The 21329-nt window shown below is 42.1% G+C and overlaps 3 protein-coding genes across 3 annotated transcripts in view; 1 reads left to right on the top strand and 2 right to left on the bottom strand.

Annotated features, from left to right (window-relative positions):
- Window positions 1–6793, bottom strand: part of LOC115144993 (E3 ubiquitin-protein ligase RNF43) — a 203353-nt gene extending 196560 nt beyond the window's left edge. The window contains exon 1 of the mRNA XM_065023958.1: window positions 5044–6793. Coding sequence (XP_064880030.1) covers window positions 5044–5283 — 240 coding nt within the window. The 5' untranslated portion in view covers window positions 5284–6793. The remainder of the gene's footprint in view (window positions 1–5043) is intronic.
- Window positions 6794–8119: 1326 nt separating this feature from the next.
- hsf5 (heat shock transcription factor family member 5) lies at window positions 8120–10494 on the bottom strand. The gene is made up of 5 exons (XM_029649018.2): window positions 9981–10494; window positions 9468–9788; window positions 9250–9347; window positions 8667–9104; window positions 8120–8256 (listed from the first exon to the last, which is right to left on the bottom strand). Exons 1-5 carry the CDS (start codon window positions 10492–10494, stop codon window positions 8122–8124), a joined length of 1506 nt encoding a protein of 501 aa, XP_029504878.2. The 3' UTR covers window positions 8120–8121.
- A 7774-nt stretch (window positions 10495–18268) lies between these two features.
- On the top strand, window positions 18269–20296 carry supt4h1 (SPT4 homolog, DSIF elongation factor subunit). Its single transcript, XM_029649017.2, has 5 exons — window positions 18269–18475; window positions 18736–18842; window positions 18945–19000; window positions 19260–19313; window positions 19897–20296. Exons 1-5 carry the CDS (start codon window positions 18407–18409, stop codon window positions 19962–19964), a joined length of 354 nt encoding a protein of 117 aa, XP_029504877.1. The 5' UTR covers window positions 18269–18406; the 3' UTR covers window positions 19965–20296.
- Window positions 20297–21329: the final 1033 nt, after the last annotated feature.

The raw sequence follows: 21329 nt of genomic DNA, 5'->3' as shown, positions 1-21329 counted from the left end.
CATACAGAATAATACAAAATGCTCAGAGACCAGGTTGGAATAGTACTCTGCACTGCAACAAAGACACAGGATCGCACAGGGTGAGGCTGAAACAGAACCCTATGGCCTATACAGTGCACTACTTTCCTATTCCTATATAGTGCATCACTTTTGACAAGTTTTTTTTGACAAGGTCAAAAGTAGTGCACTATATAAGGAATAGTGTGCAATTTTGGACACAGATTAATACTGCCTCTGTGCAGACAATCCGTGTGGGTAAAGCATAAGAAACTAACTCAACTGACTCAACTGTAACTCCACCAACATTTGAGTGCTTACAGAGGGCCACAAAGATGTGAATTAGAAGTGAACACATGTTGATTCAATAAGAGGTGGTGTACCCCAGGCCTAGACCAGAGTACCTCATTTGGCCCCAGCAGAGCCGGCCAAACGTCATCACCATCATCACAGACTACACTCAGAGTGGAGTTGGGATTTGTGTTCACCTGAAGGAAAAATAAACAGGGATCTAATCGTTGCTGGATTAGAACTGTCATCGTCCCCAGGTAAGTAAATTGAGCTGAGTGAACAACAGCAGTCAGAAGCCTAACGATCACTTCACACCTTCAGGGAAATACTGTAATGTCAGCCATCACTTCCACAACTCTGATCAACCTTGTCACCTGGTGTAGAACAGAGACCCAGCATGCAGCCCAAATGGCACCCAATTTGCCATATACTTAACTGTCCTACTTTTGGCCAGTGTCCTTTGGGCCCTGATCAAAAGTTGTGGACAATATGGAGAATAGGATGCCTTTTGGGATGCACTCTCAGTAAAACAGGAATCTAGAAACTACTTTCTTACAAATAATAAAACTATCACATTGTAATTAATGCACTCCTCCTTCCAGGTCAAGTCCAACGTTATGGCTCAGATCTGACGTGACATATCACAGAAACACAGTGTTATAAGGAAAGAAAGGCCTCGTTGCCTCAATGTAAATGAATGATTCCTCTGATCTTCTCAGCAGCACTGCTATGGGAACACAGCTCTAAAAATACAGGTTATCCAGAATCAACGTCACACATACACTCTTAGGGGAAAAAAGGGTCCTTTGGGTGTCCTCATAGGAGAACCCTTTCAATAACACGTTTTGGTTCGAAGTAGAACCCTTTTGGGTTCCATGTAGAACCCTTTCTACAGAAGGTTCTAAATTGAACCAAAAAGGGTTTTTGAAAGGGTTCTCCTACGGGGACAGCCGAAGAACCCTTTTGGAACCATATTTTCTAAGAGTGTACACACATTCGGATGCAAGCGTGTACACACACACACACACACATTAAAGCAAATGTAGGGTGAGCATATATTTCTTATAAAATCCACTGTACTCCTCTTCACCACCATGTCTAATATTGGACATTCCCCCATGGAAAAGGCCATGTACTTTCTTATCAATTAAGGCTGTCTGCAGCATCTGGTTATCCATTCAAAATGCCTCCTGCACCTGGTGAGTGAGGACAGACAAGACCCTACAGTACCTCATCTGTCCTCCCTTTCTTCTCCGATCGGGAAATAAATTGACTTAGCCTTGCTTTAGTTCCCCAACAACACGAATACATGTAAGAATCAAAATGAGAATGAGAAAACTACGCACCACAGAGTGAGAAAAACTACGCACCACAGAGTGAGAAAAACTACGCACCACAGAGTGAGAAAAACTACGCACCACAGAGTGAGAAAAATTACGCACCACAGAGTGAGAAAAACTACGCACCACAGAGTGGAAAAACTACGCACCACAGAGTGGAAAAACTACGCACCACAGAGTGGAAAAACTACGCACCACAGAGTGAGAAAAACTACGCACCACAGAGTGGAAAAACTACGCACCACAGAGTGAGAAAAACTACGCACCACAGAGTGGAAAAACTACGCACCACAGAGTGGAAAAACTACGCACCACAGAGTGAGAAAAACTACGCACCACAGAGTGAGAAAAACTACGCACCACAGAGTGGAAAAACTACGCACCACAGAGTGGAAAAACTACGCACCACAGAGTGAGAAAAACTACGCACCACAGAGTGAGAAAAACTACGCACCACAGAGTGAGAAAACTACGCACCACAGAGTGAGAAAACTACGCACCACAGAGTGGAAAAACTACGCACCACAGAGTGGAAAAACTACGCACCACAGAGTGAGAAAAACTACGCACCACAGAGTGAGAAAAACTACGCACCACAGAGTGGAAAAACTACGCACCACAGAGTGGAAAAACTACGCACCACAGAGTGGAAAAACTACGCACCACAGAGTGGAAAAACTACGCACCACAGAGTGGAAAAACTACGCACCACAGAGTGGAAAAACTACGCACCACAGAGTGGAAAAACTACGCACCACAGAGTGGAAAAACTACGCACCACAGAGTGGAAAAACTACGCACCACAGAGTGGAAAAACTACACACCACAGGGTGGAAAAACTATGCACCACAGAGTGAGGGGCCTGGCTTGAAGAATAGTTGGAGAGGGAAGATGTGGTCTTTACTGTCATTTTTACTGTACATGTATGCCTATGGTTTTGGCATGTCCATTCTGCCCAGTAAGGGCATGAGTAAATGATACATACACGGTTTTTAAATGCAGCTTTTGATCTTGACTATTGAACATGCATGGAATGCATGGTTTGATGTTTAATCCCTATGTTCAGTATGAAATATTAAAATGGGGAGTTTTTCCAGCAACTTCAGAACTTGGCTGGCTCTAATAATTTAGGTAACTAGAAATCTATCAGCTTGATAAAATGTTTGGGTGGAGAAGTCGGCACTCTAACCCCTTAACCAGTAGGGTATCGGCAGGCAGGAAGAAAAACAATAAAAATAGAAATATGTATTGTATGTCAACACTATTGTTTCCCGGAAGAATGTTGATATTCTGTCATCACACAAAACAGCATAACAACGAGTAATAACAAAGGCAGCTTCCACTATAGCGACAGCATTATAGGTCTAGCTGATCAATAACTTATTACATTATAGTGACTGAGATCGACAAGATTACAAAAAAAGCTGGCCTGAGATTGAACCCCGTTTGTCTTATGGGGGGGTTCTTTGGTGGTTTGGGAGTGTTAACGTCAGTTTGCCAAGGTGAACGTGCCAAAGTCAAGCGAGCCAGGGTGGAAAACATGGTTAAAACAAGCCATAACCATCAGCTCAAACGGGGGCATGATGCCTGTGGTGCTCTTGATGCGAATCAGATTCAGTAACAACGTCAATGGAACGCAGACTGTGGGGGATTAGAAGGACGTTGGATTGGCATAGTCAACCAATAGTCAACTGATCTAACTAAGTGGATATAAGTCAAATCCATCATGATTTATGTATTGTAACAGGCACACAATGTGGTTATTTAAGTCTGATTTGGATATACACTACGTACCCAAAAGTGTGTGGACACCCCTTCAAATTAGTTGATTCGGCTATCTCAGCCACACCCGTTGCTGACAGGTGTATAAAATCAAGCACACAGCCATGCAATCTCTATAGACAAACATTTGCACCATCATAGGATGCCACCTTTTCAAAAAATCTGTTCTGCAAATTTCTGCCCAGCTAGAGCTTCTTCGGTCAACTGTAAGTGCTGTTATTGTGAAGTGGAAACGTCCAGGAGCAACAACGGCTCAGCCATGAAGTGGTAGGCCACACAAGATCACAGAACGAGACAGCTGAAGCACGTAAAAATCTTCTGTCCCGGGTTGCAACACACACTACCGAGTTCCAAACGGCCTATGGAAGCAACATCAGCACGAGAACTGTTTGTCAAAGCTTCATGAAATGGGTTTCATGGCATTGCAGCCGCACACAAGCCTAAGATCACCATGCGCAACGCCAAGAGTCGGCTGGAGTGGTGTAAAGCCCACCGCTTTTGGACTCTGGTGTAGTGGAAACGTGTTCTCTAGAGTGATGAATCACGCTTCATTGTCTGGCAGTCCGACGGACAAATCTGGGTTTGGCGGATGCCAGGAGAATGCTACCGTCTGGTTTGCTTAATATAAGGAATTTGAAATGATTTATACTTTTACTTTTACTTGAGTCATTTTCTAACTTTGCTTTTACTGAAGTATGACAATTGGGTTATTTTTCCACCACTGCGATTCTGTGCTTCCAACTTTGTGGCAACAGTTTGGGGAAGGTCCTTTCCTGTTTCCGCATGACAAAGCGTGGTCCGTACTGAAATGGTTTGTTGAGATCGGTGTGGAAAAACTTGACTGCCCTGCACATAGCCCTGATCTCAACCCCATCGAACACCTTTGGGATGAATTGGAACGCTGTATGCGAGCCAGGCCTAATCACCCAACATCAGTGCCCGACCTCACTAAAGCTCTTGTGGCTGAAGTCCCCAAAGCAATGTTTCAACATCTAGTGGAAAGTCTTCCCAGAAGTGGAGGCTGTTGATGCAGCAAAAGGGAGACCAACACCATTTTAATGCCCATGATTTAGGAATGAGATGTTCCAACGAACATTTTAATGGCCATATAGTGTATTGATAGTTTTTCCTGCATAACATTTAGAACTTGTCCCTTTTCAGGTTTAGAATAAGTGACTGCAAAATGCTAACTCCCGTTCTTATAAACTGGTAGCATAGTGGTGATGATAGTCATTTTAAATGGAATGCTGTTGATTGGTGATGATGACATGAACTGTATATTGGGGTTGACATCCATCCAAGAATTATACACAGATTTTTACTTCAAAATAGTATTAAATAAGCATCTTTCCCATGGCATTTCCATTCACCACTTTACAGCATCTATACCAGACACAGTCCAATGGCCTACCAGACCTATAACACAACATACTGTATCTCAACGGACTGAATCAATGTGACATAACTGATTAAAGATGCATGGGGTATTTTAGGCCAATAACCACACTTTGGAAAATGTATTACCAAATAGTTATTGAAAGCCAAACTAGAAAAGGTAGCCAGTATGCACTCGACTTGAATTGCACTGCATATGATCAGGTGGACCTGGGAACCTTTATGACGTGACACGTACCTGCATGAGCTTCCCCTCTGCAGAGCCGGCGCTCCCTCCGACAAACAGCCCTTCCAGAGTGATGGGTTTCCCCGTTGGCTCGGGTCTCAGCAGTGTCACCTTGATGACAGCCCTGAGGGCTGAGCGCTCCGTCTCGACGGCCGCCGCCAGCTCCAGGCCCGTCTGGCCAAACACCACCTGCAGGGCCGCCATGAGCAGCCACGGCCAGAGCCCGGCCAGTCGCCGCTGGAGAACGATCATTGGATCGGCTGTAGCGGCGGGCTCCGGGTGTACATCGTGGACTTCAAAAGCTGGTAACCACCAATGTTGATTCAGGACAAGAAATATATGGCCCAGCGCTGGTCCTCTGCTTTATGGGTTAGAAATGGTAGAAACCCGTGAAAACGACTCGAAATAGAGGGTTTTATCCAAAGTGTTAAGGCTCACGGACTGCCGTGTTGTCTTGTGATTTTGTAATGAATTTTTATCCGGCTTTGAACGTTTGTTCCAGGTAAAAACAGTTATTAAACACGCCAAGTAAAGTAGTCTTCATATTCACTGATAAGAAAAAAATCTGAACGTTTGCTTCTAAATTATGGAATTGCTAACCATCAAATAAATATAACATACTTAGGCTAATAAGATCAGATTTAGATCATGTGTGTTAACCGGTATCACTAACAGGAGAGGCCAAACATTGCATGCACAAGTTCGACAACATCAAATCAATAATTGAAATTGCGTCGCTTATAGTTGAATAGACTTTACATTTAGTTCACCGTTCACATACAGCACGAGCTCCTTACATGAGATAAACAGCGGCCCGGTCCTCGTTTTCAACGTGCTTGTTAAAGTTATCATAGACAGATCGGTTCAGTCCGGGCACACGGCGGCTCTTGTAATCTTCAACCACTGGCAAGATTTCAATAAACATTTTGCAACAATGTTTGAACTTTAATTCGTGCCCAACCCACTATAGACATTCTACAAATTGCCTGATTTAAAACCAAAGTGTATCCAATGTACCGCTATTCCATTTCCAGAGCAAGAAAAAAAAGAGTCAAATCTGGCAGAGGGGCTCCAGATGCAACAAGTTGTCAAATACCTAAAAAGCAAATCCCCGACTCTTTACGCTGGATAGGATATTGTGACGATATCCCCACCCAGGGGTTTCAGAAACCAAGAGGAACAAAGTCAGGTTGATGTTTGTTGATGACGGATTCCACGATGAAAGGCGACAATACAGTAAACGACGAAAATGCAAGAGTAACTTTCATAGGCTCCGTAGCGACAATCTTTGACAAAAATGCCACTGTAAAGTTGACAACGGAGATTTCCGGACTCTTGAAAAGTTAAACTAATCCAATGGAATCGTTGCATTAGTTGCTTAACATGCAACTAGTTAATTAATTAGGAATATACATCTCGTTTCGTTTCTGCAGCCCAAATTATGTCTATCGCCCACTAAAGTTGCTACGCATCTAAAACCTGTTCGCTCCTTGGCAGCCTCCAAAAAAGTATTTTCCCCGAGTTCCACGTCTGAAAGTTGTAACAATTCTGAAAATAGATCCTTCCCGCTGCTGCTTAAACAAATATAATATAAACTTCAGTATTAAAAGAGGTACTGAAAATAAAGATTTAACAAATGTATAATCGCTTAAACGCGAGTCGTTAAAACACTAATATTGGTCATACACATTTCAAAAAGTTTCAAAAAGACACGAGTGTACATTTACTAAGTCCTGAAGCATGTCGAGTCTCCCTCCCCTGGGATCTCATCGACTGTGTCTGTCTACCTGCTGACTGACTGCCTGTCACCGAGGGTGGAGCTGCACTTCCAACACAGACGACACCGGGCGCCCTCCAGCTGACAACACTGGTAACAGCCTGGCGTCACTTTTTCATCTCCTTTAACAATAGATAAAAGATCCCGGAATGGACCCTTTACCAGTAGACTGTAGCCCACTTTTGAGGCCTCCATACAAACAACAAGATGCAAGAAATGAAACGCAAAGAACCTCTGAATTATATCACATTTTAATCATAATAATCTTTTAACATTATAAACCAATTATATCATGTCCAGAAGTCAGAAATTATTTTAAAAATAATTAACGGTTAAAACAGACAAACTTTTTGGTGTCAAACTAAAACAAATGAGGAATAAACATTAAAAGGTACTTGTTCTTTAACCTAAAAATTACAAATAAATCTTGGTATGCATGAATTAATTCCAAGATTAAGCATTCAGAATAAAACTGTCATATGCCAATTAAAATGCTGTAAAGGTTATCATATAAATAAGAATAAATTAGAACAGGGCTGAATTATGTACAATGTCCAATATGTGTACTATCAGGAAAATATATATTTCTTTATCAGTGACATACAAGTAACATAGGTAAACGTATTTCAACAAGAAGCTACAGCAAATTCAGACTTGAGCATGAGTAGCAAAACTGAAAACTTGGGACATCCTGGTCCGACTATGGTCAACATTCTTGCGTGCATGCCACTTCAACCAACAAGTTCAGATCTAAAAGATGAAATTAAAATGTGTACATTAATTTTGTCATGATCCCCCTGATCTATCCCTCACCGTTGACATGACGGTGTATTGTTTTATTAAAACAGAGAGGCTGCGGATCAGACTTCTCTGGACCCTTCTTCCCAACAGCTAAAGGTCCCAACAGCGTCTGTGCATGTGCAGGACTCTCTATCTTACGCACAGGCTACTCTAGCGAATGGTGAAGCTCGTTTAATTACGTTAGATCAAAGCTAAATCATTGTCTGCAAGATCACAACGATAGTATTCTAACAACATAAAACAGAACTGAATATAATAGCATAGTACGATTGACAATGAGAAATGTGAACGGGGGGCGCCACAAAAACCGGCACGTGAAATGGATGTAAAGAAACACATGCATTGAACTTGATATGAATCTTCATCTCCGGGAGATCGGGAGATCCTCTGCCTATTTTTTTTATTTACCAAGGAAAGTCCCATTAAGATATAGAATCTCTTTTACAAGGGCCAAGATAGCAGCAGCAAGGATTATGCAGAAGTTTAAGTAGATAGTTGTCTTACCAGGAGATTTAGTTTGCTGTCTGGTGCTTGTTCTCCAGGCTGAGGCTGCAGACAGTAACATCATGTAGAACACTGCAGACGTCTGAGTCCAACACCTGGATCTCCTTCACCTTGGTGATGTACTCTGATGCTTCCTCAGGGCACTGGGGAAATCATAGCATGATCCATCTCCTATTATACAACAGAGCTCATCAGGACCGCTGATGACCATCCATACCATACCTGTTTAATAATTAAGTTGATTACTAAGTCATAAGGACTGAGTATTTTTGCTTTCTCTTTCCACTCACAGTTATAAATACGCTGGTTTTGTAAATTGTATATCCTCACTGTAAATCAGTCTATACTCTATAGTTGTATGTTTGAGGTATTTATATTGTATAATTATGTATGTTGACTTTGTGTACATTTCTCTGTCGATACATTTGTCTATTTCTGGCAGCACCTATTCAAATTCCAGGTATGTGTAAATGTACTTGGCAAATAAAGTGATTCTGATTCTGGTAGATATAGCCTCCATGTGACAGGTTTTTACAAAACTAAGCTAGCTTACCTTCTGATAGGCATCCACAGACACAGGTTTGTCCTCCCTCTTCACTGCTTGCTCAGCCTTGGGACCACCGACAGTGATGGCTATTCCCTGAGGAGGAACGTTCCCCGGGACTGCTATAATGATGGGCCCGCGTGAAGTCACTGGGCTGGAGTTAAAAGAGGAGTCAAGCTGGGAGGAGACAGTGACTGTGTGAGGGGAGCTGTGTATGGTGGTGATGGGCTGGGGCCCTGATGATGTAGAGGTGGACAGGACTGGCTGCTGGCGCTCTGGGGTCTCCACTTTGACCATGCGTATTTTGGGGGAATTGTGGTGCAACTCGTCCACTAGCTGGAAGACTGTGTCCAGGTTGACATCGCTCTTCTTGGTCTCCTGGGTTTCACTGCTCTGCCAGTCCTGGTTTTGATTGCCAGGATACAGAAAGCCCACAGGACAGTTTGGCTAGAAATGGGATTAAAAATATAAATTTCAAGCATGAAATGTTGACTCATATGCTCCGCATATTTTCACCCATATGAATTCTAGATCCCACTGGAAAGATTGGCAGACATGCTGCTTCATGGGTAGTAGTTAGATTCCCACCTACCTGGTAATAGCTGTAATGGGAGTATGAGGGAGTTGTCTGGTGGGCACTATGACAGTCTGAGTTCATTGAGCCTGGGGGGCAGCATTGGCACACTGATGCTGAAAAAAAAACACAATCAAGAAGTATATAAATAAACTTCTATGACTGTTTATGAGGAAATCACAGTGTTTCTCTATTCAACTAATGGGTGCTTCCATGGTATAGTTTATTATAGTTACCAGGGGAATAGAATCCAGGTCGGTACTGAGCATGGTGTGGGATCAAGTTGTTTGCCAGGCTTTGTGAACCCTGCTGGATGTGCACAGTAGTCGGACTGGACTGCACAGTGCAGGAAGTGTCTGAAGGGAACCGGTGGATGACAGATATGGGGATTCCCTTGTCTGTGTAGAAGGTGGTGGGGGAGGGGGCATCCCCATGACCCATGATCCAGCCGCGGGGTGGGATAGGGGTCCGATCATAGTCCTTCATGGGCTGGGTTCTGCTTTGGTGGTACTGTTGGTAAGGAGATGGTCGTTTTACCTGACCAACAAACATGGAACCTGTAGAAACATTGAATGACAGCAATATCATGAGTATCATGGCTGAGAGGTTACGGCACACAAGTTATGGCACAAAAAATTATGTATGGCACAAAAAAGTATGTTATTTGAGTAATTTGCTATTAAATTACAGTTGCTACTCGTTTTGGTTTCAAATACAAAGTACAGGTATGATTGACAATTTGAGTGTACCTCTTTTATCTAATTTAACTCTCTCCTCACCACCATCACCATTTGCCATGAGTCGGTGGAAACGATTTGCTGGGGGCCGGCAGTTCACTTCTAGGCCAGCTTCCATCTTCGCCTTGTTTTTGCTTGTCAGCCTCTTAAGATTCACCAGCAGTTCGGGATGATCTTGTTTGAAGTTCGGGTTGTGGAAGTGGTGTTTTACCCCATCCATCGGAGATGAGACATCATTCTTCTCCGAGGCCCCGGGGCCATGGACCACCTTCCTGAACCCATAAAGATTCAGCTGGCGGTTGAAGCTTGTAAAGTTGGTTGTTTTGAAAAGGTCAGTGGTGTCAAACGTTTGTTTCTGGGGTGACAGCAGCTCTGATTCAAATAGCTGCTGGTCGATTATCAACCCCTCACCACAGGGATCCCAACGTATCGATCGATTTTTGGGGTTATTCACCAAACGCCACAATTTCGCTGGGAAATTGTTGGGATTGATGGGGATGGTGAGGCGTTCCTCTTCGAGCTCCATATTTTCGCCTGTTTGAGAAACAAAACAACAAAATACAAAAATCAGTGACAACTTATCAAGGGTATATTAATATCTAATTAAAGAAGCTATCTAAATAGTTTTTTCTGTTCTCGATTCAATTGGCAAACTGCTAGCTAACATCGTTAGCTTAGTAACGTTACTTGTAGCTAACGTTAGCTAGCTCCTCGTTCGTTATCAAACTAGCTTAAACGGTTATCAAGTACTTTAAGGCAAGTCAACGGAAATAACGGAAGTTTAATAAACTACAACGTATATAGCTAAATATTCATAATGTGATTATTTTCTGTAAATGTGTGTAATTATATGTAGTCTTGTTTTAACACACAATAGCTTTGATCAATCTCCCTCAGAACCGTTGAAAATATTCCGGAACAGTTGATTTAGAATCCGTTCAAATTCCACGAAAAAAAAACGTTCCAACATCCTAGAGCGCGATGATGAATCAAAGACGAAGCTCGCGCTATGGACGTTCACAAGTATTCCCGAGTTGAGGAAAAAAAGAGGGTCCGTTTTTATAACACATTCAGAATCAGATTCAGTGTATTTGTAGAGACACCATTACTACAGTTGAATTACGATTTAATATATTGGCACCCTTGTACTTTACGCAGGTTAGCGTTTTTTTTAAATTTTGAATGAATTTTTTATCTAACCTTATTTAACTACAGATTTGTACCTTGTCAGCTCGGGGGTTTGAACTTGCAACCTTCCGGTTACTAGTCCAACGCTCTAACCACTAGGCTACCCTGCCGCCCCGAATCTTGTTTTTGGAGGCAGATCTCGCAGAGCTGTCACTGATTTTAAACCTAAGGTTAATAATATTAATTCACCCCCAGAAATACAAATAAGAATAATAAAATAAGAATAAATAAATTATAATACAAAATAAATAATCCACCCTCAGAAATAAAAATCATGAAACTTCTGTCAATTGTTGAAAGCCTATGTTCCCACTGGGCAGCCAGGCCCACCCAATCAGATTGTCACAACAACAAAAACACTATTTTAACACTGTACTTGATTTGGACAGGAGCTCACCGGAACTGAGTACCTGCGCCTCAAAACAATTTCGGCATGAGTTCCTCCACCTGTAGAATATTAGCTCAAAAGTATTGAGGAGGTGCCTGCACCTAAATATAAACAGTACCAGCACCTATTTTAGTCCAAGTCAAGCACTGGCCTAAACATGCTTACACCATGAGATAGAATTCATAGCAGTGGGGCAGGGTATGTGCCTGGGCTTCAAGTTTATTATCACAATTATTTTCGCCACCCCCCAGTTATTTATTTATTTAGAAACTGGAGACAATAATTTAAATTGCATGTGTTCCTTTCCAAATTGCATTGTTACTTACTGCAAGGTTGTAAAGCCCACTGTATGTCAGTCCTGATTAGCCAATGGGCTTTCATGATTGTGTAACAACAAAATCTCGCCTCGCTGTTTTGAATACAGGTGGAGGGATTCGTTTGCTGCTTGTTTATTCGGTTGTTATAGCTGGCCAAGGTGTGCGGCGCAGAACGATTTTTGCCGAACCTTTGGGTGCATGTCTTTGTTGGGGCTGCTGTGCTGTACATTGTAGCGGCAGCAACGGGCTTTGAGGATTAAGGCTATTGCAACAATTAAAAAGGTATCAAATTAGGAACCATGCCAAAGTCAAAGAGGAACAAAAAAAAAGTAGGGGCAAAGAGCATCAGACAGGCTTCCAGACGCGGCTTTTGGGAGGGAAGCCTACCATGGCAGCGTCAAGAAACGCACAGTAAAAGTAGTAGTGGAAAAGGATGGACACACCTGGAACAAGGAGTCCTACATTCTGATGAAAGGGTAATTCCAGGTGTAGGGTCGATGAAGAGATGGCTGGAAGCAGGGGCGATTTTAGCATGTAAATCTTGGTGTGGAAACAACAAAAGAAAGGGTGACGCATGCCAGCAAAGCCACTACACAACACTAAACAATACATTAATTGCACTATAACGGTGCCCACAAACTGTTAGGGCCCACATAAAGCTGTCACAACAGCAGAGTCCCAACAACAGTCCCAACATCTTACCACTGCTACACCATGTTATCAGCAGAGCCTTGTCTGGCAGTGAAACATTTCATTCAGCCTCATTTACTGCCTTTAAAAAAAAACATAGTTGATATGGCTGACTTGCTGAAACAAATGTGGTTTCTAATGACAATTGAGATGTACAAGCTATGGCATAAGGGGACGACAAGCGTATTAGAGGCCGTCTGTAATTTAGATTAAGACATTAATGAGCGAGCTAGGACGGTTAGTCAATATAACTATTTGTTTAGCACTTTTGAAATGTACAGCGACAGAATTCATAACATGGGCTGTTTTTACAGTGTTCTCCCTGTACACCAAATCAAAACCGTAGGATAAATAATGGGTCATATAAGCAGGCAATGAAAGCTCTCACAATATTCTATGATTACATTTTCCTAAAACAGGCTTCACGTGCACCACCAAGTCAGAACAGTAGGCGAAATTAAGAGGGGTAAATAGACCAAATGATTTATGGTGAGGCACATGGGCTACTAACAGCTAACTACACAACATACACTTAGTATTACTTTCTTAGCCACAGTATACACATCTCCCTGGCGTATTACATTATTAATGCAGCATCATTCAAAACATTTTTTGGCCTCACCTTGTTGTGCTGTGCTCACTTGAACAGGAAGGTGGCACAGCGGTCCTTTTATCATCAATGTCTGGCATTCTCTGGATTTATGGTGCTTTCAAAACAACTGGAGGCCGGATTTACAATTCCGAGTTGGATGACCGTTCAAAATGTATTTTCCCAGTCGGAGCTCGTTTATTCCTGACTTCCCATTTGTCTTGAATTCACTGGAGTCAAGTTTTTGCCGAGTTAACAGTTGTTATGGGCGTGTCACAAATCATGCTTCATTGACAGCATGGCCAATGTTGACTGTTTATCGTTTTAAACTTGGAAAAAGAGAGTCCCTTAATCCCAGATGTGGGACCACACAGCCACTGTCACTGATTCCTTTCAAACCACCTGTTGAATTTGTGATTTCCAACTTGTTATGTAATGTTTATGTCCAATGGTCGAGGAGCACCGATACGTTTTATATATAATTTCTCTTCATTATTTCTCTTCATATGACACAGATTGAAAAGGATTTGCCAGGAGATTGTCGACTTGATTCATGATGATGACTGCTAGCTAAGATTTTGAAAAGTATGATGTTGACATGATCAGTCCAATTAAAGCTTCTGTACATATCACGTGATTTGATGTCCTTTTATCTGTGGCCAATGACCTTCATCCTTCTTGGATGGGCACTTCTAATGTAATTAGATGTAACCTCAAAGGCCTAGAATTTTCGAGGTCTCCTCTTAGACTTGGCGGTGATGTAGTGTCCCCATGAGTGACAGAACACTGAGCCAATCATGGTGCAATGCTCCGTATATTCTGCTGGCTTTCCCTACCACCACAGAAAACACTGAGCTAGGTTTTAACACCTGCATTTTAGAGCTGCCTTACTCAAGAAAACAAAAAAGAGACCATGTTTGTATGCAGCTTTATGATATATATTCAATGATACTCAATGATATATATATATATATATATATATATATATATATTATCAAATATATATTATTATATTATATATTCCTTTTTAGATTGTTTGCAAACTGATATGTGAAACGTATGAATGCCAAAATAACATGCAAAACAGGCAAGCCCCAAGCCCCACACCTGCTCTGAATGACGGGTCGACTCTGGCTGGAAATAGGTTATGTGTTTTCTGATGAAGCTAGCAGTAATGAGGAGGATTGAAGTCAAGTACGAACAGAATGAGCCGTAATCCAATAGCGCTGGACGTGAATTGGAAGTGAAAGAGGATTAATTACCTGAGGGGGCAGGTGTGGTGAAGATCTCGGAGTTCAAGCCTTTCGCACCGATGGTTAAGATAAAGAGGATTCTGGGCCAGTAGGAGTCACGTTTTTAGGGGAGAAAGTGGACCCCCGCCTTTTAACTGACCCCATATGTGGTGGTTGCGTGATGCGGCACTGCCCCCACAATCCGGGACATGTGGTCAACCTATTTCATCGTGGATAATTGGGTAATATTTGATTGAGAAGTTGCTGAATGATATCACAACCATTATTCACCCACTCAAAAAAGACACAAAAGATAGTCCAACCAAATGTCTATCACTGCACTTTCAACCATTTTCAAAGCCACAGCAAAGTTCAAATGGGAATAGAATGTCAGTTATTTTCTTTTATTGATACAACAGTCATGTGCTTCATTTTATTGCAGAACCAAAATGACCTGGATTACAGTTGGCAAATTACATTAAAAGTAGGCCTACAATTAAAAGTAGGCCTACAATTATGGTGTACAGTGATCAATGCCATTCGTCATTCTGCACAGATTATTAAAAGCAGTTGTGAAGATCTTCAGACCTGCGACGACCTATGTATGCTATCTTGAAAATGCACCCTTTATATGATTACCTAAGAATAAATATATTGTTACATCATCGCCGGAGGCTCTGGACTGCGGATCCTCGCCTACGTGGACCATCGCCGGATGTTCTGGACTGGGGACCGTCGCCGGAGGTTCCGGTCTGTGAACTGTCGCCGGACGCTCTGGACTGCCGAGGCGCACTGTAGGCCTGGTGCCGGCACTGGTGGTACTTGGCTGGTGACACGCACCTCAAGGCGAGTGCGGGGAGGAGGAACCGGGCATACTGGATCCTGGAGGTGCACTGGAGGCCTGATGCGTGGTGCCGGTACTGGTGGTACCGGGCTGGTGACACGCACCTCAGGGCGAGTACAGGACATACTGGACTGGGAAAGCACACTTGAGAGTGTGAGGAGTTGGCACAGGACGCATTGGGTTTTGAAAGTACCACCAGACCTGGTGTGTATAGCCGGCATCAATTGTTCCAAAACTTTAACACACGTTTCATTACGAGTACGGAGAGCTGACTCAGGTGGCACCAAACTGACAACACATTCTTTTATTCATAATCCGTGCATCCTCCACCAACTCAACAACTCCCCCATTTCTCTCTCCTCCAAATCCTCCTTCTTTTCTCAGACTGGCTCTTGTTTACTCCTCGGCTCCACCAACTGCTCCATGTGCCCCCCCCAAAAATATTATTGGGGTTTCTGTGGTTGCCTTGACTCCTCGTATCATCGCCTTTCCTCCCGCGCTATCTCCACCTGCTTCCATGGCAGGGTCTTGTCCCCTGACATCACCTCCTCCCAGGTCCAGGATGTCCTCCAATCATCTTTCTCCCGGGCCCAGAATGTCCGCTCCTCATTCACACGCTGCTTGGTCCTTATTTGGTGGGTTATTCTGTCACGGTTGTCATATTGATGAGACCAAGGCGCAGCATGATATGAATACATACTTCCTTTAATAAAGAAAGAACACTAAACAAAACAACGCTATATACACCGAGTGCTGACAGGCAATAACCCACAAAACCAAGATGGCAAATGGCAACCTAAATAGGATCTCCAATCAGAGACAACGATAAACAGCTGCCTCTGATTGGGAACCAATTCAGGCCACCATAGACCTACATTACCCTAGACATACAAAAAACCCATAGATATACAAAAACCCTAGACTGGACAAAAACACACATACCCGCCCTCGTCACACCCTGACCTGACCAACATAACACATACTACATAAATAACTAAGGTCAGGGCGTGACCAACAAAAATGAAATTGGAGTGAAGGATACGTGTGTAAATTTGATTTTTTATTTAACTAGGCAAGTCAGTTAAGAACAAATTCTTATTTTCAGTGACGGCCTAGGAACAGTGGGTTAACTGCCTTGTTCAGGGGCAGAACAACAGATTTGTACCTTGTCAGTTCGGGGATTTGAACTTGCAACCTTCCGGTTACTAGTCCAACGCTCTAACCACTAGGCTACCCTGCCGACCCTATGATAATGAATCGCTTCTTGTTGAGATGCATATTTGGGAAACCCGTTTTGATATGTCAAATGGTGAAGTATGCTCTTGAAGAAATGGATTCTGTCAAGAGTGATCCAGGAGTGGTCTTATTTCGACGAATTGTATTTCTGAAGAACAGAGGAAGATTGTGCTTCTACACCTGCATTGCTTGCTGTTTGGGGTTTTAGGCTGGGTTTCTGTACAGCACTTTGAGATATCAGCTGATGTACGAAGGGCTATATAAATACACTTGATTTGATTTGATTACAGTGGGCCTCAAAAGAATGGGAACAACAGAAGTTTTGTGTTTTGAACTTTGGTATAGAGCACCCTTCAAAGGAGATGTTCAAGTTGAAAACCTGAAGAGAATTCCTGGAGTGGTTGGTGCCCGGCGTCTGACCCGCTGGGTGAATGGAGAAAAGAAGAAAGTCTATCGGTCCTGTTGTTTTTTTTATGATAAAGAACAAATAACTATGTGAAGCTTGGTTATTGGAAGATACGCCATAAGAGCTTTTATCCCCAAACCACTAAGAATCGTAAAGGATTTGGCCATGTTTCAAGTGTGTGTAGACGAACAGAGTATACTGAAGGAAGGGTAGGTAAAAGGACGACAGTGTTGCGATTGGGGATCATGATCCTGAGTTCCTGGAGTGCTCTGTAAGGGAGAAGGAAATCGAGGTGGCAAAAGTTAGAGCGGTCAATCGAATCTCCGATGCGGAGGCGATTTAAAATAATTGAGAAAACAAATGATGCCAGTGAAGATGCTACAGCATCACAGCCTGTACTAAATGTTTGCTGCCAGACACAAGATACCTTGTGTGTTAAAGTGGATTTTCGTTGCGTTCATTTCCACAGTTATAAGTTATGTACAAGTCTCAAAGAAGTCGAATAAACTAGACATTATTGTAGCTGCAGCTGAAGATTTTGGGGACTTTACTTCAGAAGACTTGTAAAGGGTACTGGAGCCGGAAGACCCACCCTCTCAGGTTGAGCCTGTACTGGGATCAGATCTGTTTTATTTATTTTTAACTGAAAAGTTGTTTGAGTGATTTTTTTTTAAATGTGATTTTTTCATTTGTGTTTTTTTTGTTTTTTTGTGTAAAATCATATGATCGCCAATATACCATAGAAGAAGACATGGATTCTGTATATGTGCCATTCAGAGGGTGAACGGGCAATCAAAGTATTTAAATGCCTTTTTACTTTTTAATTTCACCTTTATTTAAGCATTTAGGCTTAGTTGAGAACAAGGTTCTCATTTACACCTGTGACCTGGCCAAGATAAAGCAAAGCAGTGCGACACAAACAACAACACATGGAGTAAAACAAACATACAGTCAATAATACAGTAGAAAAAGTCTATATACAGTGTGTGCAAATGAGGTAAGATAATGGAGGTAAAGGCAATAAATAGGTCCATGGTGGCAAAGTAATTACAATATAGCAATTAGACACTGGAATGGTTTGTGTCAAGAACTGATTTTTATTTATTCGAACTGCTGCGTTTCTCATACTCCCTTGTGTATCAAGAACGGTCCACCACCCAAAGGACATCCAGCCAACTTGACACAACCGTTGGAAGCATTGGAAGTTGTTCCTAATGTTTTAAGTATACTCTTATACTAACTTACTTTCTGTTTTTCGTATGTTTATTTATCGTGTGTTTTTGTTATACCTTGTGTTATTTTTGTTGTACTACTATGTTATTGATTACTGCATTGTTGGTTTTAGGGATTGCAAGAAAGGCATTTCACTGTGCACGGGAAATTAAAACTCAAAACTAAGCGTCCAAAAAAACTGTGACCCGTAACCCGGAAGTACTTATTTCATCTTGCCAGTTTAACAGCGGTGAAAATCAAAACAACGCCTTTGAAAAGCTTTTATTTTATAGCTTTTACAGATATATTTCTCAAATATCAGCTGCTATTTTCTTGATGGCGTTGGAAACTTGTCCTAAGGACCTCCGCCATTTGCGGGCATGTCTTCTGTGCTCTCTTGTGAAGGTAAATACTAGCAAGCTAACGTTAGCAAAGCTGACCATCTGCTTTCTTCAACTGGCAGTGGCATACATTTGTAGACCATAACTTACTCTGAGAGGTTGTCTTAGCTACTTACAATTTATCGAACGAAACGTTTTAAAAAGTTCGCTACTATCTATTAAACGTAACGTTTGCTGAAATGTTTGTGTAACGTGCTAACATGACTAGCTAACCAGTTTTCCATGTGTATTCATTGAATCCATATTTCTCCTGTCCCCACACAGACTATTGACCAGTTTGAATATGATGGCTGTGACAACTGTGAGTCGTACCTTCAGATGAAGGGGAATCGAGAGATGGTCTACGAGTGTACAAGTTCCTCGTTTGATGGGTAAAGTTCTCTACTTGTAATTGATGACATATTGATGATTTAGTGCCAGTTCCGGACAGCAAGTGTGGGCTAATTGCTAAAGCATTCGATCTCTGTTTACAGGGTCATAGCTCAGATGAGCCCCGAGGACAGCTGGGTGGCCAAGTGGCAAAGAATCAGTAAGTTTGTTGTCATAGGTTATCCTGTTGGTATATGACTTTCTTTCAAACGTTTCCTTGAAGTATTTTTTATATCACCTTTATTTAACTTGGCAAGTCAGTTAAGAACAAATTATAATTTATGATGATGGCCTAGGAACAGTGGGTTAACAGCCTTGTTCAGGGACAGAACAACAGATGTTTACCTTGTCTGCTCTGACTCATACAGGACCACCTATAATGTTCTAGTGCTGTTTTGTATTTCTCTTTTCCTGTTCAGGTAACTTCAAGCCTGGTGTCTATGCTGTGACGGTGACAGGGCGGTTACCTCCAGGTATGTCACGTTCAAAGGCAGCGTGTTTTCTCAACCATCTACTATAGGAGCCATTGAGAAAATGTTGGCATATGTGTTCAAAAATCAGGAAACAAACTGCAGAATCCTCTTGGGTTCTCAAGCTGCTGTCATTGAATCCCATCTACTCTGTCTGTCTGTCTGTCTCTCTCTCTGTCTCTTTGTCTCTCTCTCTGTGTGTGTGTCTCTTTGTCTGTCTCTCTCTTTGTCTCTCTCTGTGTGTGTGTCTCTTTGTCTCTCTCTTTGTCTCTCTCTCTGTGTCTGTCTCTTTGTCTCTGTCTCTTTGTCTGTCTCTCTCTGTCTCTTTGTCTCTCTCTCTGTGTGTGTGTCTCTTTGTCTGTCTCTCTCTTTGTCTCTCTGTGTGTGTGTCTCTTTGTCTTTGTCTCTCTGTGTGTGTGTCTCTTTGTCTCTCTCTCTCTCTGTGTCTCTTTGTCTCTCTCTCTTTGTCTCTCTCTCGGTGTCTCTTTGTCTCTCTCTTTGTCTCTCTCTCTGTGTGTGTGTCTCTTTGTCTCTCTCTCTGTGTCTCTTTGTCTCTCTCAACATTGCTCTTATTTCTGTCCTGCAGGGGTGGTGAGAGAGCTGAAGAGCAGAGGAGTGATCTACAAATCCAGAGACACCGCTGTTAAGACATAAGCCTGATCATTACCTCTCTACGGGGACAGACGGTCATCTTCAGCACAGCTTCACGGTGCATCAACACATCCATAAACACAGTCTGTGGAGACTGATGTCGCTAATGGGTCTTTTCTGTTTGCCAAACACAAGTGCAAAGTCTGATTTTCGTTACGTGTAATGTCTCATAGAACTGTCTTGTTTAATTTGGGTGTCGATTTTGTTTTCAATGGGATGGGTTCACTCTGCTAGAATAGACATTCTCATATTATGTTATAATTAAAATAAAAATAGTATTTACAAACCTGGAGTGTATTTATCATAATAAACTCTACATTTTTTTATAAAAACCATTTTAATCTCTGGCATCGGTCTTCAATGAACTCACTCAACATCATTACACCCCCCAGTAACAGTATACAATCAGTCACACGATGGGGCTGTGTAACTGCAGGTTCCCGAATGAATCTTTTAAATTAATGTGTCCATCGGGTGGCAGTCACGAGCTACACTAAACTGATGTATTTTCTACAAAGGTCAGCCATTAAATGACTGAAGGCCATGATTCAATCTTGACTGCTTTACTGTCGTTTTCATTTTTTTTGATTGAGCAAACCTATAACGCATTTACTGTGAATGTGGTCTCAGCGAACCTGGGAAACGTTGCTTTTAATCGGTGTATTGTTCGGTAAAGTGATATCAGATTGAATGTCGTCTTTAATGATAAGTCCCTCAATTGAGAGTTGGTACTATTCATTTAGGTCAATGTTTTTTCTATCGCTAAAACAAAGCCGACTGCAAATACAGTTGGCTAGACAGATTGACAGTTTTTTCCCCCCATTATGAATCGGGTAAAGAGTATATTTTCTGATCATGAAAGGACTCACAGCCTCCATGACAGTTTTAAATGACATATTTTGAAACCATTTCACAGGATCTGATTTAATTGATGTTCCTGCTTCGTGTGTCAGCTGTTGTCCAGTTACTGTATTGAGACTACGCTGTGTAGCTCAACAGGCCTTGTTATTAGGAAGTTGCCTCCTGTTGATGGGAATCATAAACAAGAGGTCAGCAGTACACTTTACTACTCATATTACATTCTCGTGCTCTCTGTAAACTGGAAGGGGCACTGGGAAATAACATGAAAATAAGGTGATTGCGATTATTATTATTATTTTTTAGCTCAAAGCACTCTTAATAGAAAATCGATTACTTTGAGTGTCTGTCTGCTTGGACAAAGATACTGTCTGCTTGGACAAAGATACTGTCTGCTTGGACAAAGATACTGTCTGCTTAGACAAAGATACTGTCTCCTTGGACAAAGATACTGTCTGCTTGGACAAAGATACTGTCTGCCTTGACAAAGATACTTGGACAAAGATACTG

The sequence above is a fragment of the Oncorhynchus nerka genome, linkage group LG10 (genome assembly GCF_034236695.1).
Source record: "Oncorhynchus nerka isolate Pitt River linkage group LG10, Oner_Uvic_2.0, whole genome shotgun sequence".
Lineage (NCBI taxonomy): Eukaryota > Metazoa > Chordata > Actinopteri > Salmoniformes > Salmonidae > Oncorhynchus > Oncorhynchus nerka.
This window is presented reverse-complemented; position numbering and strand designations above follow the sequence as displayed.